The 24323-nt window shown below is 41.3% G+C and overlaps 2 protein-coding genes across 5 annotated transcripts in view; both read left to right on the forward strand.

Annotated features, from left to right (window-relative positions):
* The first annotated feature begins 671 nt into the window (after nucleotides 1–671).
* On the forward strand, nucleotides 672–10028 carry odad3 (outer dynein arm docking complex subunit 3). The gene is made up of 13 exons (XM_033624935.2): nucleotides 672–825; nucleotides 1054–1175; nucleotides 2412–2489; nucleotides 2717–2908; nucleotides 3036–3137; nucleotides 4204–4329; nucleotides 4572–4694; nucleotides 4945–5094; nucleotides 5179–5339; nucleotides 6001–6157; nucleotides 6282–6431; nucleotides 8746–8833; nucleotides 8909–10028. The coding sequence occupies exons 1-13, from the start codon at nucleotides 747–749 to the stop codon at nucleotides 9028–9030; spliced, it is 1650 nt and encodes a 549-aa protein (XP_033480826.2). The 5' UTR covers nucleotides 672–746; the 3' UTR covers nucleotides 9031–10028.
* A 2841-nt stretch (nucleotides 10029–12869) lies between these two features.
* The window catches only part of rgl3a (ral guanine nucleotide dissociation stimulator-like 3a), a 68438-nt gene continuing 56984 nt past the window's right edge, over nucleotides 12870–24323 (forward strand). For 2 of the 4 annotated variants that reach the window (XM_078166362.1, XM_078166360.1), the window contains exons 1-3: nucleotides 13317–13452; nucleotides 14213–14470; nucleotides 22987–23276. In XM_078166362.1, coding sequence (XP_078022488.1) covers nucleotides 14282–14470; nucleotides 22987–23276 — 479 coding nt within the window. In that variant the 5' untranslated portion in view covers nucleotides 13317–13452; nucleotides 14213–14281. Of the gene's footprint in view, nucleotides 13001–13316; nucleotides 13453–14212; nucleotides 14471–20157; nucleotides 20402–22986; nucleotides 23277–24323 lie in introns of those variants that run through there. The other 2 variants (XM_078166361.1, XM_078166363.1) reach the window with 2 other exon arrangements.

A 24323-nucleotide genomic window follows, 5' to 3' on the forward strand; every position in this document is an offset into this window, starting at 1 on the left:
AAGTCAGCCATATGTCCTATGTTTTGAGTGAAACCATTGTGATCGATCGTCAATGGAAGGTGTTGCATAGTACACAAGTAAACTTTGGGGTTGTAATTGCAGATGACATTGTTTACCTGCAAACTTTTGTTTTGATATTACAAGTATTTGCTTTTACCCAACAAAGCAAGCATGGACTTTCTGTTAATGAGACTGCTGCACACTCTTTTTTGTCCACTGATTTCTCACCTGACCTCTTCGTCCTCTCTCTCCAAGCAGAGTAACACACACTCACTGATGTCATGGTTCATACTTCAGGTCAAGTTAAACCAGCTATTTTTTGTTTCCAGCTAAGAACCAACTTTTCAGGTTCAAAACCAGTTTATTTTTGGTCAGTATGCTCTGAACAGTTTAAAAATAGGCGTGGGAACCAGAGCAGAACTGGTCCCATGCTGGTGGAAAAGGGTCACACACTATCAGTCATCAAACTTTGAGAAGCCCTAATCTAAGACTTTTGTTTCAAAATGCTCTGAAATGGTATATTTAGCAGTTAAGCATCTAAACGTTCTCGGGGGGGGGGGGGGGGGGGGGGATCTAACTGAGACCCCTTCATGTTAAACAGGTGATTACGGCCCTGCCTTGGTGTGAGTTTACAGGTTGCTAGGCAACAGCTGAGACTTCCTGAGCTGTCGGTTCAGGTCAAGCTAACATCAACGGTGGGCGCATCTTTCTTCGCTAATTGTGTACAAAAACAACACAGCACAAACATGCCATTCAGTGCCGACGCCATTAAACCTCCGCTACATGATCAAATAACGGAGATGCAGCGTAAAATCCAACTTCTGGGTGAGTTTGTGTCAAGTTTGGTTTCATGTCATGCTAACGGAAGAGCGCTTTGCTACAGTTAACGTTAGCTAGCTAGCTGCCGTTGGTATGCTAACGTTACTTCATGTGACTAGCCGCTATGACACCGTTACAAACTCTAACAGAAACAGCAGTTAGATATATTGTTAGTGAATAGTGAGAAGCCTACATGTATGTATTGTTAGTGTAAGGATTTAATGTGTCCACCAGAGGGAGACAGGACTGCGTACTATGAGACCTCTCAGTCCACCATCAAGAAGAACACGGAGACCATCCGCCAGCTGAGGCAGGACAACAAGAGGCTGTGCAGAAAACTGGCAGAGGTTAATGCTGTAAGTCCCATGTCCCTCATATGTGCCCTCTGTCTTCTGTAGGAGACATGGTGACACTGAAGCCTTTATTTTAAACATCATGCATGCAGTCTATTTGAGTCCTAGAGTACTGTGCAAAGGACTTTCTGGTGATGTAACACATATAAGGCTGTGACCAACAGAAAACATCTTCTAACTTTTTAGAGGGGGATTGCAAAAACACGTTTTAACACAGTGAGGGGGGTAATAGGCTAAGTGAACAATATTGTTTCTGTTCTTCAAATGTATGTTTTTTAAATGAGAGTCCTAACTACATTAGATTACGTTTTTTTAATAAGTGTTTGTTAATGTTTAAGCCTTTCCAAATACACATTTTAAACCATGTCCTTGGTGGGGATAGTAGGACTTACTTCTTTTCATTTTCAACCATTGCCCATACTTCAGGAAACAGGATAAAACCTTGAGCTAGGCAGTGGAGCAGGATGTTCAATGCTCAAGAGGAAGATATATCAACTGAGGATGACCCTGAGGCAGAAATTACTGACATGCAGTTCCCATTTTGGATTAGAAGTGACATGTAAATCAGGGTTGTGAATTTTTAGCTAGTTTACACAGATTCAAGTAGGCGTCAACAGAGATTATTTTTCTTGTACATACACACACATGAGTGCACACACTATGCATGTTTAACCAGTTAAAAGCATGCACAGTACATTTAAAGGAGCAGTGTTTAGTGGCATTTAGTTGGAAGGATTGCAGATTGTCACCAGTTAAAACTTCTCCCATGTGCCAAGCGTGAAAGCCTGGTGAGAATTCCTTTACTGTTCATTGTTCAGGAGGTTTTTACTGGGAGCCAAATTATCTGCAGAGGTCTTCTCCTCTTAAAAACAAATGGACCAGGTATTAAAAAAAAACAATAGAAACACCAAATAAAGCAGTTTCACGTTAAAAAAATCAGTGTATCTAATTTTATAATGTAAACATGCTATATCTTACTGTAATTAAATGTGTATTTTGTTGAAGAGATTGATCCGATGTTCACTACAAGGGACTTGTCATACAACATTAAAAAATCTTTGTGACGTGTTTCTTACATTCCAGTTACTCCAGGTCTCAGAAGGGTAAAACAGGGGGACATTCCCAGCTCTGGTGCTTTTTTCTGTCCTTACTTATCCATGTCAAAGGAACAGTCAAACAAACCTTACCTGACTTTCTTTGCAATTGAAATCGTGTTCCCTTTGATGTCTTTCCTCCCAGGGTGATGACAATATTATCAAAGTGGCCTTTCACAACAGAGGCACAGAGAAGGATGCCTTCCGCAACATGTCGGGGAAGGTGAGAGGAAGTTGCATCAGTACTGTACAATAGTAGTGTTCATTGCAGCTTTGTTGTTCATTCTTGCTGATAATTTATATAAGGTTCATATAACGGCTTAAGGATAATATGGCTGGACTATTGACACTGCTTGCAAGTATACAACTCTCTCTGTTTCACCCTCACTGCCTTCATCTCTGTCTCTCTTTTGCTGTCGCACACTCTCCCGTTCATTACTCTTTTCTCAGGCAGCCCTGACAACACTAGACCAAAGGGTGCTGTCCAAGATGAAGCGCCTTAATGCCCTTAAACACACCACCCAGACCTGCAAGCGACGCCTCGAGGAGCTGAATGTGGAATACCAGAGACTCAAACCAGAGGGCAGCCGTGGAGTGCAGTCTGCAGACGCACGCGTTCGGAAGAAAGAGGAAGATGCCATGGTGGTTGCCTCTCAAGCTCATGTAGAAAGTGCAAAAAAATATATTTCCTTTTTCCTAATGTTCACTGTAAATGAGCTACATGACAGAATAGTACACCCATCCATAACAATGTTGTGTGTGTCTTCAGAAACTGCGGGCACTGGAGAACAGTCTGGAGAAGACCCAGTTTAAGTGTAAAGAGGCTGAGAACATCATGACTAACTATCTGAAACTCAAAAGTCACCTGCAGGTTAGTCAAACATACATACAGGGTGTCTGAAGGTCCTTAAAAAGTTGTACAATGTCTTAAATGTAGTTTTATAAAAATTTGGCCTTAAAGGAACAGTGGGTAAGATTTAGGGAGGTTTAGTGGAATCTAGCATTGAGGACTACAGATTGCAACCAGCTCAAACTTCTCCTGCTTCTCCTTGACCTGCACTGCTTAAATAAGAAAAAGATAATTTGTCAAAAAATCTGTTTGATTAAAAAATATCTTAAAAAAGGTCTTTAAAAACATAAATTTAAGAGTCTGATACTTGTAGACACTCTGACACAATTTTACCCTTAATAATGTTTTGTACTCATCTTCACATGGTCGATATATTGTGCACCACCTCCCATACTGATTTATGTTGTCGTGCTAAGCTTCACATCGTAGACATTATTATACATTTTAATATAGTTCAAATATAGTAACTCAGCGGACACCCTCATCAGAGTAAGAGTACTTGTACACCATCAGTGTTTCGTCCACAGTCTGCTGATAATTTTTATCCAGGTATCCTGCACAGAACAATGCTTGCTGTTGCTCTGCAGGGTAATGGTCTGTGCTGTGACACTGTGTTGTGCCTTTGATATGGGATACTGTGTTTGTGATTTGTAAACTTAGAGCGAGACTTTCACAGTGGTACAGAACTTTCTGTTCTAGGCTTACTTTATCTTTGTTTGCACTTAACCTGACCTCCTTTTTTGTATTCAAGAATTTTTTAATAGTCGTTCACTTTACTTTTCAGTTATTCCCAGCACTAGGCAAAGCATCTAAATCTCTTTACAGTTATGTTTTATATTTGTTTAATTAATAATGTGTAACTTGTGCAACTAAGGTGCATTAATAGATCAAGATTTCAGGCTTCAATTTCTGGATCACAACCTAATGATTAGCCTATTATAATACATGCAGTGGTCCAGGTCACAGTGCTGCCATGGTCCTTTTCTGATCTTATCCATCTCCAAAACACCCACCACCTCTCTAACTCTTTATATCTGCTTTTCCTGTCCTGTCTCTTTCTATCCCTCACTTGACACCACTTCTTCAGGAGGAGAGTCTGACTTTCCAGGGCCAGTTGGACAGTCTGGAGGAAGAAATCCTGAAGCACAGAGAGGAGCTTCACAACATGCAGGCCATGAACAATGACGCCCAGCTCTCTAAAGAAGCTGCTAAGGTGACCTGCAGCCTCCTCTGCCACATGCAGTCTGCAACATGCACGTTTCTAGAAAAGGCATCACAAGCATGATACACTCACCATAGAAGCAGCTACAACAGCTTTACAGTGTTTGTTAAGCTGCGCTCTTTTCATTTTAAGTATAGATGTATTAGCCTATCTCATCACTGTACATTTTGCAAACAGTTTTTTTCCCCCAAATCAATGCTGCTATCCTTTCTTCCCTCTCCTCTGCCTGCCAGGCTGACCTACAGCAGCAGGAGGAACTGCTCTACAGGGAGCGCAAGGAGAGAGAGCGAATTATTGCAAGCTACAGGAAAAAGGTGGAGGAGCGCAAGGCCCAGGCTGAAAGAGTCGAAAGACGGGTGAGATACATGTGGTGGTATATATGTATACTTTAAGTATATTATTGTAGGGTATGGTTTTATTTTAATGTTGTTCCCTCTTTTGACCATCTGCTTTCTCACTGGACATGTGCACATGATTAAACATGATATGACTTCAAGAAACACGACTACAGTCCAAAAACAGTTACGCTTTTTATCATCTACTTTTTGGTAAAAAGTAAAGTTTCTGTAGATTGAAATGAATAACTTATACCTCTGCCACCTCTAGGCTCAGAGAACAACAATGCAGCCGGATGAGCTGAGCAGTGAGGCCCAGCGCAGCAGCCCCAGGATGGCAGGTGAAGAAGAGAAGGTCATCTCCACTTTTGAGGAGGCCTTCCGGCGCATCAAGGAGGCCACCGGAGTCACAGATATACAGGTGTGGACTTGGAAAGAGAGGGATTGACAGCTGTGTGTACACTGTACATGTTTACATATATGTTTTTGTTTTTCTCATGTGTAGGAGATAGTGGAGCGCTTTATCTCACAGAAGGAGATACACCAGCATCTGGAGCAGTTGAAGGAGGAGAACGAGAAGGTGTTGCAGCAGCTGAAGGAGCAGAATAAGCTCCTGAACCAACAGTTTCAGGATATGAAATATTCTGGAGAGGCTAAACTGTCCAGGTGAGACACTCACCAGAAAAAATGTTGGCATCGTAGGTTCCTGTAAACTACAAAAATGTTACATTTTTATATTGTTATGAAGCAGATATGCTGAAACTTTACATTTCTTTTAGTTTTAATAGCGCTGTGGTTAACGTGGTTAGGTTTAGGCTAAAAAACACTTAATTATGGCGCAGAAAAGTTTGTTTTGGTGGCACAATCATGGCTGGGGAAGCTGTCAATATCTCAGTAAACACCAACAGCTTTTGGTGACACTATCCTTGTAGGAAATGCAGTGATGTCTTGGTAAAAAACTTCTTGTGGTACAATCCAGGTTGGAAAGACAGAGATGCCATAGGTAAAAAACAACCAGTGTTAGGTGCACTATCCTGGCAAAAACCACAAGGATGTCTCTGTAAATACCAACTGCTTTCCTTGGCACTATACCTGGAGGAAAAACAATAATGGTTTGCTAAAAGACGCCCACAATTAGTGACTAAAAGCTGCTGGAAACACAGCAATGACAACAACCAGTTTTGTTATTTGTTGGTCTCGAACAGTGGTCTGCAGCTACAGTGCCGATATTTTCTTTTGGCGACTGAGCTAAGTAATGGAGGCACAAGGTATCATTGTGAGGTGATCCTAAGGTTCAAGCCTCTGCTTTTTTCTGTGGTTTTTCTAGTGACCAACAGATGCTGGAGGAGTGTGAGCAGCAACTGCAGGCTCAAAAGCAGAGGTGTGATGCAGGTAAAGAGCGTCTGGAGTGGCTCATAAAAGCCCTCGGCACTGTCCGAGGAGGAGTGGAGCATCTCACAGACAAACTTCAACACATCACACTGGTAAATATAACCATCATGACTGTAGGTTTAACCTCAAATCTGTCTTACTCCTCGTATGTGTCGATTTTATTTCTAGTGTCAATCAAGCATAGTCTGTTGTCACCATCCTTGCATTTCCCTCCAGAGTGAGGACACAGCGGCTGAAGTGTCTCCAGACTCAGACGAGTATGCAGTTGAGCTGATGACCCAGTGTGAGCTGAAGTTGCAGTTATTGAATGAGGAGCTGAAGGGAAAGGATGTGGCTGCGATTATGAAGGAGATGGAGGAAGAGGAGGTGAGTCGGTGCTTTTGAAATACGTCCTTGTTAGTCCTTGTTACCTTACACACATGGTTTGTGTACAGTTTTAATGAGAGCTGTGTAGGAAAGGCAAGAGATGATTAGAAAAAACACAAAGTACATACAGTGCCGTCCTCATTAACAGAGAATGTTGGCACACGTGTACACCTGAGTAGTTGTCTCTGGTGAGATGCCTTATAAATGTCACGTGACCAACATAACATCTAACATCTAATATTTTATATGTTAACTGACAACAGGAAAGGGTTTAGGGAACACCAGTTTCCTAAACCCTTTCCTGTATTAGTGCAGGTTTGTGTAAAATTACTCTTAAACATGGACTACTGGTTTGAGAGTTCACTAACAGTCTCCTCTCTAACGGCTGTACATCAGCATGAACTTTCAATGATAACTAAAGTTTTGGCAAAGAACACGTTGGGCCTCTTGTTTAAGCGTGCATCGCATGGCGCAACAGCATGGCTGAGCATGGAAGCACGCATGCTGCTGTGCTTGCAAAGCTTATCTGAGTGGAAAGGCAGCCATTAGAGCCACCTGAAGTGTTTGTTCCTGATTACTCACGCTCTGTAGCACCTTCTCTGTTTGAGAACACAGCATATCAGAGTGTACCAAAGGGAACATGTAACAGTCTGTAGGCCATTTGCTAATGACATTGACTATTTTACTCTCAGATCCATTTTTAGAAGGCATAATCTCTGCAATTGACGTAATTCTGAGCTGATAATTTCAGAATCAGTGCAGCCTTGTTTGCTCGGCTGGGACTGTTAGAAACCGCTCGGCTGTCCCGCCCCAACTTCCACCACTAAAGTAAAGAAGTACATCCATGCTGGGAAAAACTGACCTGCTGCTCATCATACATGATGCATGATGAGGACATAGACACACACACACACACATCACTCTAGTGCTCACTTTTAACTCTTATCATACACCATAATAGATGAACGCCACCAGGTATATGTGCATGACCATGTGTAATCATATATAACTGATAAAACAAAGGTTAGTGATTTGTGTTACAGGTTTCATAAAGCCATTTAAAAAATCTCTCCTCTCTCACAGGGAAACTTTACACTGGTTCTTTTAAAGTTTTTGTTTGTAAAGAGTCCTAACACTAATTTAATTTCCTCATGATTAGGAAATTGTAGATAAATTCTGTATTATAAGGCTTTTAAAAAATCAAAAGCCTGCACATTAAAAATAAACTTAAAGGGATATACATATTTTTCCTCTTACCTGTAGTGCTATTTATCAGTCTAAATTGTTTTTGGTGAGTGTTGGAGATATTAGCCATAGAGATGTCTGCCTTCTCTCCAGTATTATGGATCTATAGCAATTGGTTTTTGGTGCTCAAAGTGCAATGTCTCTTTTCAGAAATCATGACCTGGTTACTCAAGATAATCCACAGACCTCACATGCCTCTACTGCTAGCTCACCTAGCACCGAACTAGTTCACGTTACAGCTCAGCTGAGGAGGATGTTATTGATTTTTACATCTCGTGTTGACACAAGCGTGAGCCTCTCTTTAAATAGATGAACACTCCCTTCTGCATAGCGATAGACTTGGTGGGTGTAGTTAGATAGAAAGAAAATAGTTTCTACATGTGACTGCTCACATCAACGTCTGTGAATTATCTTTTGTGTTATTTAATAAAGTAATAGAACAGAAGCTGAAAGGTCAGAGCTCTGACACCTGGAGTATCCTCCGTAGGTCTGACAAAGAAGAATAGATTCAGTCACATAATATAATTAAAACTTAGAAGAGCAGGAGGAAAAGGGAGGCCTCAAGTTTACAGATTCATGAGAGCAGGAACAAAGTAAGTTTCTCATACACAAATGAAATTAAAGAAACAGTTCAATTTGGGTCAGGTTAAACTTACACATCAAAAGGAAGCAAAATACTAAATAATATCACGTTTCTATATATGGTAATGATAAATTTTGTTCCTACAACAGGGTCATGATTTCTGGAAAGAGACATTGCTGTTGAGTTTTTCAAATGTATTTTTTGGCACTTTAAGCACCACAAGCCGAGTGCCATCTAGTTCCATTATATTGGAGAGAAGGCAGACATCTCTACAGCCGATATCTCCAACACTCAGCAACCATCAGGTTTGCAATATTTCATATTTTATTCTGTTGTGTGCATGAAAACAGCTACATATAGTCAGATTCCATGGAAATAGGGGACTCTGGGGATTAATATTGAATAAAGAAAATCTACACTAATATATAAAATAAATGTTTTACGTGTGGGACTCATTGACTGTTGTCCTTATGTTGCTCTGAGCAGTTCCACGTCAGGATTGAGGGGAAACTGCCAGCGTACAACACCCGTGTCAAGCTGCCTGAGGACCAAAGACAGAACCTCTTCAATGACGGTAAGTTGGGCCACACACAAAAACGCACGCACAAATACAAACACACAGTCTCAACTGTCACTGTTTGTGTCTCAGAGGACGACAGCGAAGAGGACGAGGCTGACATCATCTCACGTGAGGCACTGAAGCGTCAGTCTCAGCTGATCATTGACTCCAAGTCTAAGAAGAAGCACTGGAAGAAAAAGGGCAAGTTCTGAACTGACACCAGGACTCAAAACTCAAGAAAATCAATGCTCTGAACCAAAAACTGATTTGAATTGAGTGCAATGAACCTATAAAGATCATCTTGGATTTCCCATTCCTACTTTAGCCATTTAATGTTTCTCCTCTACAGTTATCTGTTGCTACCAAGAACCTCAGATCCCCTTTACACCTTGCATTAAAATGCAAGTGACTGGATTGTAATCAGATAGTGCTTGGTCAGATAAAAGTGTAAGTGTACCTGAAACGCGCTGAGCACAGATTGTGATCCGATCAGCCAACCCGCCTCCAGGGATAGTCAGGGATACACTGTGTGCAAAGTGAACACAAGTGTGAATGCAACTGAATTTTTTAATCCAGATACAAAAACTATGTGGGTGAAAATACGTAATAATGTGCGACAACGAGGCAGCAGCAGCTCTCCTCCATCTAACGCTGCAGTATGGGGCACCCCGTGGTCTTTCTCTTATCTGATGCTGACAATACTGCAGTGTCTGTCTCATCTATGACGTATTCTTCCCGTTGATAACTGGGTTTTCAGCCAGGTAGGCCTGCTTCACCGCTGTTGACCCATAAAACTCACTGTTGCCTTCTAAATCTTACTGGCTAAGTGCAGCAGTGGTCTAAATGCAGTCAGGTTAAATCATATCTAGATACAATCTGGATATGAGATTCATTATAATGCAAAGAGTAAAGGGGGCCTCAGATGTTAATTAAACTGTTGGTTGAAAATACAATTTAAAATACATTTTTAAACATGTTGATAGATGAGCACATGTTAGCAGCTCCTGGATGATTTTTGTCATAATATGTGTTCGTAACTTTGAAGCTGGTTACTTGTTGTGTAAGTGAGTGTGTTTTGACAACAGTAATGTCCTGTGTCAGGTGTCAGTGTTGCACCAACACTTGTTTCTCCACCTCTTCACAGTTTAGAATTCCACCCTCTGCCTCATTGAAAAACTAATAAAAACAATCAAACACTGCTTTTACTCTTTATCATATGTGTATGGACTGTTTCACTGGAATTGTATTTCTAGGCAACAGCTTGTGTCAAAGTTTGATGTCACACACACTGGAAACATTACAATAGGAAATACAAGGGGTTGATGACGTGTGGAAGGATCCATAGTTAACTTGTGCCTGAAGCGTTTCTCTGTTATTGTCCTGCTAATCGAAACCTATCCATTGTGAATGTGACGCCTTTTATTTTACAAACATGATGCAGGTCACTGAAAGTCAACACCTGTGACAAACCCTGCCTGTTTTTTTACAGTAACCGGTGAATCACGTTGATCCTACAGACGCACATGCTTTGTCTCAGTATAACATGAGCTGCATGTGAAAGTTTCCCTGCTTGCGGTGCCTGAACACCTGAACTATCTCTGCAATGTTCAGCATCTCAGAAATGGTCGTGCCTCTTTGCTCAGATGCTTTCAGGATGATGAAGCAAGTTCTTGGGTGTTAATTTGGATTGTCTTGTTGTCTGCCAGAGTAAGTGGCAGAACAATTATACTGCATGCCAAATGATGTTCGCTGTCTTTAATTGTCCAGCTGACACCTCATACGTGGTTTATCGCAGCAGCTGTGATTGATTGGCACACGGACTGTAATCAGACGAACAACTTTAATTCACAAAAAAGCAAAGATAAGGGAAATATTTATGTTAATAAGTATTGTTTAGACCATTATCAAACTTTAAGTCTCTCCACCAACATGTCTTTGCAGATAATACCCATTGAAGAGGTTGAAAAAAGGTAATAGTTCTAGGATTGATGTTAAGTGCCCAATCAAAATGTCATTATTTTATGAAACATGTTCCTCACCTTAGGCCTCATAATGAACAATCAGTTCACAACAAGCCTCCGTTAAACTGGTCTCCTGAAGAATCAGAGTCTTGTTTTATTGCCAAGTAGGTTTTTACACATGAGGAATTTGCTTTGATGTATTGGTGCAAAGCAGAAACATAGACAGAGAAAATAGAAAATAAAAGCTGTCGGGATGAAACTGCTTATGTGGCATGAGGTTTTGGTCCTGATGAACTCAGCCTCCTGCCTGAGGGAAATGACTCAGTTTTTGTCTGGGAGGGGTCGGCCTACTCCAAGGTGCTGGAGGAAGGAAGATCGCAACCAATCACATTCTCAGTGGAGCGAATGATATGCTGCAGTCTGCCCCTGTCCTTCGCAGTGGCAGCAGCGTACCAGATGGTGATGGAGGAGGTGAGGATGGACCGGATGAAGGCAGTGTAGAGGCTGCATTCCTCCTAAAATCCACAACCATGTCCACTGTCTTCAGAGTGTTGAGCTCCTGGTTGTACTGTCTGCACCAGGTCACCAGATGGTTGATCTCCAACCTGTAGGTGGATTCATCCTCACCAGAGATGAGCCTAATGAGGGTGGTGTCATCCACAAACTTCAGGAGTTTGACTGACTGGTGACTGGAGGTGCAGCTGTTTGTTTACAGGAAGAAGAGCAGAAGGGAAATAACGTAGCCTTGAGGGGAACCAGTACTGATAGTCCAGGAATTGGAGATGTATTTCCCCAGCTTCACGTGCTGCTTCCTGTCAGACAAGAAGTCACACAAAAAAATGAAGTTTAAAAGAATGAAATTTGATTGGATTTGATTCAGTCACATACTTATGACCAGTGGTGGGATGTAACTAAGTACATTTACTCAAGTACTGTACTGAAGGATGATCTGAGGTACTTGTACTTTACTTGAGTCTGTTCTTTTCATGCCACTTTATTCCTCTGCTCCACTACATTCAGAGGGAAATTTTGAACTTTTTACTTTACTGAAGGTTTAGTTACTAGTCACTCTAAATAGTAATATTTTTGTCTAAAAAGCATAAGAAAAGTTAATGTAATATGTTTTGTTATAAATTTAATCTGCCCAACAGTTAATACAAGTACAGCTTTTAATTTATTTTGAATAATGTTTGGATGTTTACTTATATCTTTTAGTAGGATTGCAATGGTGTGAGAGTTTCACAGTACGATATCCATCTCAGAAACTGTCGCAGTTTCATGGTATCATGGTATTGCAGACGTATTGTTATCATAATTCAGAATGACCCTCGGGAATGAAAATAGAAGGGTTACTTCTGGTTTATTTCTTACAATTGAAATTTGTCACCATTTAAAAAAAAAATGGAAGTATGTAAGTCGCCCATTTGAAAGTAACTAAAATAAAGGTGAGAAGTTCAGACCAGTTGCATTTTTTAAAAATATCATAGATATGATCACGGTATACCTTGAAACCAGTGTACTGCTCCTGTATTTTATTTTATTTATTTTTTTTAGATTTTTCTGGGAGTACATGTTTCTGATTATACTTACTTTTCCTTTTCCTTAAGTAACCTTTTCAGTGCAGGAATTTTACTTGTCACAGAATATTTTTACAGTGCAAGAGGCATATACTTTTACTTAAGTAAAGTGCTCATGATACACTTGTGCAAATACTCACAAAAAAAGAAAGAAAATCAAAAACATTTAACAAGGGACAAAAATGTAACATGAAAGAGAAGCTATAAATAGCGTGCAACATTATTTTTACAGTGAGACTGTAGTGTCTAAGCTACATTACACTTTTAATGTAGGAGTTCACCATCATACAAATAATTACATATACTAGAATATGACATGCATTCACACAAGAATAAAAGTTTGATTGAATGTTCCACAGCGCCTCCATCACGTTGGGCACTGATGTGATGCAAGTGGTTTTATTGGTGTCTTTTTTTTTTAGCTGATCGATTTTCAGCTGATCCAATCAGACAGAGGAGGCGGGTCTGCGCGTCCTGCTGCAGGTTTTGAATCACTGCCAGCAGCGTGAGTGAGTCTCCTCAACATCTCCTGCCAGCAGGCCTCCAATCCAACATGTATCAGCTGTGTGTGGAGGATTTAAATGGTGAGGCTGTCACGTTTTTATAGGCGCACCTTGTCTCAACAGTGTACTGTAACCCACCAGGTAAGAAACATTAAACTATCAGCCAGTCGAGTTCAATTAGCCACATTTATAGGCTAAAAAACATAATGTAGATAACTTTGCATTTGTGTCCACTTCAGCTCAAACCACACGTGTGTGAGATCCAGTGTCCAGTGTGTGCAGCTGAACATGAGGGCAGGGAGTTTGTGCTTTATTCTAATGAGGAAGCTAGTGAGCTGGAATGATGGGATGTGAGATAAAATCAAAATGTAGTTCTAAATCACTGAACCAGGAAGGAGGCCAAGCCGACACGCACGCGCATGAACACGCGCGCAGAGCATCATCCACCCACAAACACAAAGAACAATCAGTCCTCAGTGATAAATGCCAGAGTCTCTTTCATCCAAGTTTCACACTACATGAATATTGTGGCCGGGACACACACAGAGCTCTGAACACGGTCTTCAACGGGATTCAGGAGATGCAATATTACAGTTAAGTAACTATTTCTCTTGTAGTGACATAGGTTAATTTAAATTAAATGTAGTCAAAGTATCTTTTGAGACGTCTGGATTTTTACTGGGGAAGCTGTAGAGGAAACATTGCTCTTAATAGTTAGGGTTTTGAATTGGTTATGTGACTGAATATGTGGATTTTGTACCTTTTTTAAAGCATTTTAATGGTTATATTGAGCACTGACAACAGAGTACTACTAGAGTATCACAGTCTTCATGTTTTCATTGATTGTTCTGATGATGTGGCCATTTTGAAGCCGTTTAGGACTGTATTAACTATCATGCACACAAGGTTAATGTCATGTACTCTATGTGGAACATGCATAGTTTGTCAGTGACAGTCATCTGTATGCTTTTTTGGTGATAACACGGATTGTTGCAGCTGTAAAGTTATAGAGAGGATTCCTCAAAATTACTTTTCGTTTCAGTTTAGATGTTTTACGTGCCCTTTGTGCTATGAAGGAAATACATTACATTAAGATCATTTACGTTATTGTGCTGTGCTCCTTCTAATAAACTGATTTTGGCTGGAACTTGAACCATATTTCTGTCCCAGCATGTTAAATCTTAAAATGTTTATGCTCAAATTCAACAGTGTTTTTAGGACTGATCTTAGGAACAGGAGGTTTAAAAGCGACCTGTACACTTTGATGGTTGTAAAAAAAAAACATAAAATTACAAGAAAGTGATACAGGGAGAGATCATGCCTAATATTTCCACGCTTTCCTCCCTGGCACAGATGAGGCAGCAGGTGTGGGAGAGATCTGACGAGGTGTGTGTGGGCCCGTAGCGTGACACAGAGCGTGAGATGAGGACCATTATTCCTGTGTGTGGAGGCGGTGATGGAGGGGAGTCCCGCGGCCTCCGCAGCAGGGTGGGCAGGATGAAGAAGCTGCTTTGGCTCCGGCCGAGTCAATGCGTGGACGTCCACATGGACACGGAGCCCGGCGTGTGGCTGACCAGCTTCCAGTCATTGGACACTGATGGGATGTGTGAGGTGAGTCAGATCTGAACAACGCAGGGTTTCTGTCGTTGTCAATAAGGGATTCATCTGTTGTTTTGCAACTGAGAGATGCTGCAGTTTACTGTCCTCAAACCTCGCTTCATTTAAAACTCTCACCTGACATCTACTTTGTATGGAAATGGGAATATTGCCAAGTCAAACATCAATATCTCCACGATGAAGACCCAGTTTATTGCCCAAGCTAAGAGGGTCTCTCAAATGTAGGAGGGTCTCTCATTTTTGAGGTATTCCACCTGGGGTGAGGAGGTGGTTATATAATTCATATCGTGATCTGACCTTAAACGTTTAGGAATTCGTTTATAGGAATGTTTATGGCTGCGACACATTCAAATGACGGAGGCTATTTGGCTGTTATGGTGTTGCATAAAGACCCTTCTGTCTGCACGGCCATCACATCAGCATCAGTAATGAGTCCATGTCACCCACCTCTAAGGCTGCAAGTCATAATTTCTTCCTTGTTGATTTATCTGTCAGTTATTTTCAGATTAACTGTTTGGTCTGTAGTCTTAAGTTCCTGTGATCTTGTGGTGAACAGGAAGCAGGAAGTTGCCCTAAAGACCTGGCCTTGCTTGGGGGTCTTTGGGGGACCAAGGAGGCAGTGCTTTGTAATTGCTGGCTTGCACCCTCCTGCCTTTGGAGTGGCTGTGAAGATGACACTTGTTGTGGCTGCTCCTGGTCATTTCAGAGGAGGATGCCCTGAGTGTGTTTCCAGTCAACACAAAAACCACAAGAGGACCTGCTCCTCACATCTCTGAGCGCTAACACCTCCTAAAAAAGGGTCTGTGTCCTTCAAATGAAACCCCTAAGAAGTCTACTTAGGACATCCCATTGGTTATGGGATACACTCCAAGGCTTGATCAACCTTGGCATGGCTTTCCTCAGGTAAGGGTGTCTAGTGATAATGACAGAAACACCTAAGTATCCGAGGTCCACGACTGAGGAGGTGCCCTAAAGATTTGTTTCAATTAAATAAAGATAGAAGGATTTTCTACAAGATGAATGAATAAATGAATTCCTTAAATAAGTAAATAAATACATTTACTTTACCTCAACAAAAGAAACCGATTAAAGCTGGTGATTATTACTGATTATTTTCTCAGTATTCCTTTGGCCTATAAAATGTCAGGAAATCATTTTAACAAATGTCCATTACAAGTTCTCGTGCTGAAGTTAACAAACAGTCCAAAACTTATAAAGAATATAAAAGACAAAGAAAACCAGAAACTGTTCACATTTGAGAAGCAGGAATTGAGAAGTTGTGCTCAAAATGTATTATTTGCAACCGCTAAATTATGATTATGACATTAACACGAGCGGACCTATTCAGCTTTTCTGCTAAAGTTTATATGCAGCTTTATGCATCCTAAAAACTGTAAATAATAAGTCAGCTAAGTCAGTGTGGACTCCCACAGGACTCAGTCTCCACTCTCCCATTCGTCCACCACATCTTACTCTCTCTATGGACTGTGGCACTCTTTATATCACATCACCAGACTTTCTGGCAGTACATTTGTGAGGTTTCTAGTGTCTGAGATTGATTATTGCTAGTGCCAACCATGACCTCTTTGCCCAAATCCTCACCGCATTTGACCTCAATGCATCAACGTGAGTACTAGCCAATCACAGCATACAGCGGGATCCGTAATAATGCGTCAAAGGCCTGGGATTTAAACCGCTGAATAGCTGCAGTGTGACTATTCTCACCCGAGTGCAAATACACACACTGTTAATTTTCACGTCAGCTGCATTATCAGTTAATTGACAAATAGCTCCAACACTAACACAAGTTGTGTGCGTGTAATGAGGCTGGCTGTGTGATGACATCCTCAAAGTATACTGTTGTTGATATTTCCATGAATGTGTCAGTATAGTGGTGGTGTTATTTTAAACGATTGACAGCTCAGATGTAAGTGTTCATTTTGATTGACTCCCTCTCAGATTATATTATTATTGTATTAAGCATCCTTTGATATGTAAGTCATTCCTCAGTGAGTTATTAGGGGTAATTGGACTGCTGGTGAGTCATACACACATCTGTGACAGAACAGCTGTCATATATTTAGTCATTGTTTACGTCAGGTTTCTCTCTGGGAACTTTTGCTGTTGTTCCACTCAGCTCAACATTTTTTCACACAGGACGTCATCAACACCAGCAGCCATTTAGTGATACTGATCAGAGAGTACCACCAGAGTCTCCAGGAAGTGTATTGTGTTTTACTGGTTGTGTATTTCCAGCTAAAATAAACCTTTTAATCACGTGAGTGTTTTGAAGGCACGACTTCAACCAGCACGTTTCAGCATTATCTTGCGTGCATGATTCCACTTGTTGGTTGCCTGTCACCTCGTCACCCATTCATGTGTCTAATGAGTCCTAATTGAGGTCTCTCCTGGCATTTTCTCTGCTCTTTTGTTCAGCCTCTCTGCAGAGAGGCTGGGTGGCAAACGTGGAAGAATGAAGGTAGATTTTTTACTACAGAGAGAGACTCATTAGAAAAACAAAAAGCTCATTATGTTCTTTGAGCTGAGAGAGAAATGGACAGCCTGATTAAAGACGTCCCATCTGCTCAGCCTGCCAGTCTCACCACACTGTGTTGCTGCTGGTCAGTTTGTCTCTGGGTGTAATTAAATGCAGTGTTTTCAGCACTGAGGGCTTTTAATTTGTGCATTTCTTCATTTCATTCTTCCTCGAAGTCACAGAGTTACTATTTAGGTGGAGGCAGACCTGTTTCATGTGGTATGTCTCCACCACGCCCCTCACACCATGGGCAGGGACATCAGCTAGAGGACGTCGAGAAAAACTGTCCCGACTGGATTCTTTAGAGGTTGTGATAATGAAATGCACTCTTCCCAGCATGTTGATGTTGGCCTGAAACCAACTTCTTTCTTACAACTGACAGATAATTTCCTTTTGCATCTTGAGTTTAATCTCTTCCAGTAAAACAATCACTGGAGTTTTTATTGAACTGAGAATATGTTTCCTGATGAACGTGGGGCAAATTTAAAGCTGACGAACCTGTTCTTGATTCAGACAGAGAGATTGAGGAAATGAAATGAATGAAAGTTCATCTTTTTGATGTTTACACTTTGGCCGCCAGATGTCACAGTATTGTCTTGGACATTTTGTCTCAAATATGTGACAGTCATCAGGTCAACCTAAAGCTGGAACACAACCATATTTATAGTGCTGTCTTGGATTCAGTGTTTTTGGTAGTGCATAATTAGGGCTGTACCTGACTCAGAATTCTGTCAGTTGAATCTGATTTTGCTGTGTAATGAAAATAATTAATAATTCATGCCTTTGTTTCCATTAGTTTGAACAGAATTTGGCGGGACATTCAGGGTATTAGTGGCATTCAGGTAATATACTAAACAAGTCAAGTTAGTCCTCTGTGCTAATGTGTGCTAAGTACAGTAATGACAGATTGGACATGTGCAAAAACATTTTTTGCTGACACTAGATATCAAACTCGTATAAAGTATTAAGTTGATGTAAGTTGACGTAAGCTGTAAATTCACCACTTCTACGCAGAAGGCAGAAGAAAACGTTATCTCGGCCTCTCTTCCTCCCGGCAGCTGCATCCGTATCTCAGACTGACCCTGGGTTTGGGCCTGCAGCTGCTTGTACAGGCTAGCGGCATGAAATCTTACTCTGCAGCTGAATCTGAGGACCGAAACAATGTGCAATTTAAAGAATTTCAGTCGACTAAGGGGTCTCTGACTGACTTTCGGGGGGGGCAGCCTAAACTGCCACGCATGGATATTAATGCACCGTGAGAAGACTGTTAACGTTCATAATATGTCTTATACCAACAGTTTTAAGGTGCTGTAGACAGTCAGCATTATAACTAGGCCTGAATAATATTGAGAGATCGGTTTTTTTTATTTATTATTTTTTGGGCTTTTTGCCTTTATTATAGGACAGCTTGAAAATGACAAGAAAGGGAGATGACGTGCAGCAAAGAGCCACAAGGTGGAATTGAACCCAGACTGCTGCAAGAGCACAGCTTGCACAGGGTGCACGCTCTACCCAGTGAGCAAGAGGTCACCTGGAAATTGGGTTGACCATATCACCGCTTTTTCGGTAGCCTTTCATATCTACATGTCACGCGCTAGGTATCATTCTGTGTCTGTTGTTGATGTTCCAGGACGCTGCTGCCAAGTTTGGACGTCAACAAAAGCACATGGTTAGGTTTAGACAAAAAAAAAACATCATGGTTTGGCTCTTTTGAGAAGTGAACACCAGGCTCCTGGGTGAAAGTCCAGGGTTTGTTGGACCCATCCACCGCCCTATAGGGTTTTTCCAGCTACTTATGTCAACGTGGCACCATACACTGGCGTATTGTACCGCCCCAACAGGTACTCTCTGGTCACCTTGTGAACTGACGAATCAAATTACCGTGACAGATTCCATCCGGCTGCTCAGCAGTGTATCATAACACAGCGAAAGGTGTTATTCTTGACACTAAACCTGAACCTGGAGCAACATGTAAAGAATGTAGGCCAGTCTTGTTTTTATCAGCTGAGAAACATCTCAAAATGTAGATCACTTCTGTCCTTCAGTAACAGAGAGAAAATCATACATGCTCTTATATCCGCCAACCTTGATTACTGTAATGCATTGTTCACCTGCTTCAACAATTGATCTACACATCAGCTCGTTCAAAATATAGCAGCTAGACTTTTGACCAAAACAAAACTGTCCTCACACATCACACCTATGTTGGCCTCCCTGCATTGGCTTCCAGTCTCTTTCAATCTTTTAATCACAAACAAGGCTCTCAGTGATCTGGCACTGGAGTATATAACTGAGCTTCTCACACCGTCCTGTCTAAACAGGCCCCTCAGGTCTGCTAGTCTGTGTCTTCTAACTGTTCCAGAGTCCAGGTTAAAGACAAAAGGTGATCGAGTCTTTTCAGGTTTTTCTCCAGCCTACCAATGAGAATCAGATCAGCTGAACGAAAATGTACTTTAACAGACTGGCCTTTCCTGACAGTAGGTGTATATGTTGGTGAAGGCGTATGTATAGTATCATTTTTCTTTTGTATTTTCCTCTCCTTGGAAAGCTTGAGGTTTCAGCTCGAAAAATGCTCTTTAAATAAAGTTATTATCATCATTATTATTATTTTCGCCTCAGGTTTCTGGCGCCAAATCACTGACAGAGTACTTGAGGACGTCAGAATGAGAACGGGCTGATTAGAAGCGCTACAAGGCAATGACGTAGGCAGAGGAATATGATTTTCATTTAACTGATGATCTCATTTAGTGCTTTGTGAAAATAGAGACAGTTTCAGCCAATATGATTTTTTTTTTTTAAAATTTTATAAAACCCACTAACTACAGCTTTAATTGTAAATAACTGTGTAAATAATGTAATGTAAATAATAGGGTTAAGCTTTCAGGTAACCCACTAACATTAAAAAAAATTCCCATATTTTTTTCGGTAGCCCACTTGTTTTTATTTACTGCATCAGTGGCATTTTCCAATCATGGCCTCATATTTAAAATCTGCATAATAAAAGCTGACCCTATCCTCATTGGTCAGTGTGCTTAGCCCCGCCCATACCTGTATCATTAGCCCCGCCCAGTGGAAGGCAGCCCTCGTGCCCTCCTCCTCCTCCTCCTCCTCCTCCTCCTCCTCCTCCCACTGTCAGACTGGCCTATCCACTGTAAGTGTGGCTGTGAAACTACGACGTTTAGACACAGTGCAACTCTTTACTTTATCATGTTTTCTTTTATTAATTCTCCAAAATGAAAATTCAGACTGCAGTGCGCTGCTGGAGGACAGCGCTATATCCTTAATTTCCGCCGGGACGGTGGTTTTATTATCTGCAGCTGAAGGAGTTTATTTTGGGATTTCTTGTCTCCGAGAGCAACACAAACATGGGAAAATGGCAATTATCGATGGTAGGTGAAATGAAATGTGCTCAGCCTTGGGAGTTGTAATAATTTCAGCCGTCTGTACGATGCCATTTTGTCTTTTAATTTAAGTTGCATCCAGCTGCATGTGTAGTCAGCTGCAGGTTGTCTCTGCTCACCAGGACAAACACTGATATAATGGTTTCATTCTTGTAGAGCCACCAGTGTCTCACTGTGTTTGTCAGAGCACACTGGTGTTTGTCATGTCGTGTCCTCAGTCATGTTCTGCTCCTATTGTTACACAGGTATGTGCCACTTAAAATCAGGAGTAGCCTGCATGGACAAACAGTTTTCTATCAGTCATGGTCTCATTCCAGAGCACTGAGTGGTTGTTAGAGATGGGGAGACACCACCCAGGTATCTGTTGGGGTCAGACTCATGCTGGCAACATGCTTCATTTTGTCAACATCCCCCAGGTTATATTTATCAGGCAGGGTTTTTGTGGATTTTCATACCATCATCCACTAAGTTGTTGTGTGGTGTGGCAGTAAAAATGACTCTCACAGAGCTGGGCCATAATTTAAAATGTTTATCATCGCTCATGTGACAGTTCTCACCTGGAGGTATTTGTTTTCCCAGCACTAGTGTGTAACAGTAAAATGCATCAGTGTCTGACTACTACACTTCTAACAGCATTCAGGACGAGCAAGGAGAAAGAGCTTTAAATGAAAGATGATCAGCTAAAATCAATCAAAAATTTAAAGGGATACAAAAGTAGGGTTATCAAAAATCCTTAATCACTTCTACTAGACACCATCTAGATTATATCACTTAGGCCAGACTGTGCTGGGCAACCCATTAGCAAGACTGGAAATACAGAGCTGATCCAAACTGCCATAACAGTGGGTAGACAGACTTTATCGAAGGGATGAAAACCGACAGAAGCTCCTTAATATCTATAAAAAGTGGCCTTATATGAGCAGCTCCTTTCTTAAAATGGGGAAAATACCAGATTTACATCTCTTATGATAAATCATGCTGTACTTATTCAATATCTGAATGCTTAACTTTAATATCTTATACTACTCTAAGTGTCTTTGGTGTGTATTACACATGTTAAAAATTCAAAAATGGCAATGAACTTTAAATCTTAAATAAAATGCATCATTGTCACAGCCTACGATACTCAGTACTTGAGAATATTCCTGTTAATATTTCTACTTATGTCATTTTGTTCTGGTAAAATACAACATAAAACAATATAATAATGCTTCATTAATTACTGGGATATTGTCGTCACATCACTCACAGTAACTAAAGAGTCAGTGAAATGTCTTCAGTTGATACTAGGGCTCCAAAAAAGATTATATCAGTTATTTTGACAGATACTGCGATCGTGATGCGAGTTGTGATTTTAGTGTGGCATGATGATGATGTCATTTTTGCTTGGATCTCTCCAGAACAAGCATGGTCCTTTACCTCAATACCTCAATAACTAGTGATATTTCAGTTACATGTGCAGCCCTACTTGTTTAATTCAAAACCTGTCTGGGTCAGAGAAAGACCTCATGATCTTTTTTGGCCACTTCTCTTATTGTTTCTATGCAGTTTTGTAATAATAATAATAATGTGTAGTGTGAGGGGAACGTATCACTGCTGGTTCAGTTCAGTGTTGGACTAGATTATACAATCCCTTGATTCACACACTTGTGACTATGAGTGTGAGTAATAGTGCCGTCTGGGGGTCCGCGTGGGATCCAAGGGGTTAGATGGATAGAAAAATTGGAAAAAGCGAAGGTAGATAGAACAGAGCCAAGGAGAGACGTCTGTGTGGACTGAACTCTCCCCCTGCCAGCCCGGGCCGTACACTCTACCTCCCCCTAGTCCGTCATTTTGATGAGAGAAGGGAGAGGAAACTATCAGGAGAAAAACTTTACCTAACTTTAATCTTGCTATTCATACAGGTATAAACAGGGTTCCTGTGGTTCCCTAGAATTCTTAAAAGGCATTGAGTTCATTAATCTAAAAATAAGGCCTTAATTGGTATTAAAATGTCTTAAATCTAACTTGTCATAGGATGCAGAAACCCTGAATAGGGTTAGAATTAAATTCAGAATAACGTGGTGTCAACCTGTGTCATGGTTTAATAAATTGTCCTTGTGTTTGTGGACATAAACAAACACGCCAGTGAATGCTTCATCGCCCAGTGATCGCTCAGTCACCAGGTGTGTGTGTGTGTGTGTGTGTGTGTGTGTGTGTGCGTGTGTGTGTGTGCATGTGTGTGTGTGCGTGTGTGTGTGTGCGTCAGAGTTCAAGGCTGGGTCACAAGCAGAATCTCAAGCATGAGGTTAATTGACGTTGAGTTTGGCCTTTTTAATGAAGTGACTCAGGGTGAAGGCTTATCTCAATCGTCATGAGTTTTTTGTTACAGTAATTCTGTTAAGAAAAAGTTTTCTGTTGTTTAGTATATTTCTTTTAAACGTCAGTAAATATTGTTTGTGTTTTATGCGACAAGATTTCAAGCACATTAAAGTCTGTGTTATCCACCAAATCCTGCAGAAAGGAGCAGCACAGAAGGCTGTATGTTAGGGATTATTTGCCAGATCTTGATGACCTTGCTTTCTCTCCTGCAGGACCCAGTGCAGGAGTGGGGGGAGGAGGAGGAGGACGGGGCTGTGTTTGGCATCACTCTGCGCAGGGAGCCCGTCCTGCCAAGCTCGGACATGGCAGAGCTCCCTACATCCTTCAGCTTTGTCCAGTATCACACGGTGAAGGTGCGCAGGCTGAAGGCTGCCACACTGGAGCGCCTGGTCACCCACCTGCTGGACACTGAGCACCAGGAGCCCGATTTCCTCCGTGTCTTCCTCGCCACTTACAGGGCTTTCACCTCCACCAGCACCCTCATTGAGCTGCTGTTTCAGAGGTGAGGCACTGAGGAGGGCTGTTGTTGACTCGAGCGATATGTTAACAAAAACCATGAGGGCTCAATCAGCTGATCTGAAAGTCCACACATGAGGTCATTGTTGCAGTTCGGCTCACGAAGGGAGCTACGTAGTTTAATACCAAATATTTATCCTGATGGAGATGCTGATTTCTTGCAGAGAGATGACAAGATCAATATCACTCTCATGTCTGTTCATTCAATATGAAGCCAGCAGCTCTTTTGTGAGCTTGCGGCTGTTAGGGGGATTTTGTAGATGTAGCTATGTCACTTTGCTATTGCTACATTTACATCTAGCTTCTACACTACTCCAGTATTTAAAAACTTTGCTGACCCCGTTTTAGTTTGAAACCTCCGGGGTTGCATTTTATTCTGGATAGGCGGAAACCAAGACTGTTGAAAATGATGTAGCAGATACGTAAATTTCTAGATTGGGTCTTGTCAGTCAAAATGTTTCAAGCCAAAAATGTATACCTAGGCCCCCATACATTTTAATGATTTCATCCTTCTTGTGCAGGGACTCTTTTCCCATGGCTATGGCTTCCTCTGGCAGTAGTTAATGTTCCCAATACCGCTCTGATATGTCATGTATTTGCTTTGCAATGACTCCCAGTCTGTTTTCTGCAAGCAGCGACCTCTGGGGCTGAAAAATGAGGCTAAAACTGCAGTTCATCTAATGGAAACTTGAGGCTGGCCCCAAGAGGGAGTCAGTCCCCATAGACCTCCATGTTAAAATGCCCTGCTTGACAGCAGACATAAACATGTTTCCAGCCTGATACAAAAAACAGTTTGGTCTCTATGGCTAATTTCCCCCTTCATGACAGCTGTATGTGGGGTGAATTTTTTTTTAGAACGATCACATTTACATTATATTAAGGATTAAAGTTATGCATAATTAAGGAAGGGTCTGCTTTGAGTGACAGGCTGTCTCAGCGCCAGCCTCTTGTCCAAATATGGTCACTTCTGGCTCCAAAAAACCAAGCTGCTGACGGCCGAAATGCCGAACTCAAGTCCACAAACCAATGGGTG

The sequence above is a fragment of the Epinephelus lanceolatus genome, chromosome 3 (genome assembly GCF_041903045.1).
Source record: "Epinephelus lanceolatus isolate andai-2023 chromosome 3, ASM4190304v1, whole genome shotgun sequence".
Lineage (NCBI taxonomy): Eukaryota > Metazoa > Chordata > Actinopteri > Perciformes > Serranidae > Epinephelus > Epinephelus lanceolatus.

Coding starts and splice junctions, on each gene's coding strand:
- odad3 (XM_033624935.2), top strand. CDS start 747: ATGCCATTCAGTGCCGACGCCATTAAACCTCCGCTACATGATCAAATA. Junction 6,432..8,745: donor AGGAGATGGAGGAAGAGGAG/GTGAGTCGGTGC, acceptor TGCTCTGAGCAG/TTCCACGTCAGGATTGAGGG. Junction 8,834..8,908: donor ACAGAACCTCTTCAATGACG/GTAAGTTGGGCC, acceptor TTTGTGTCTCAG/AGGACGACAGCGAAGAGGAC.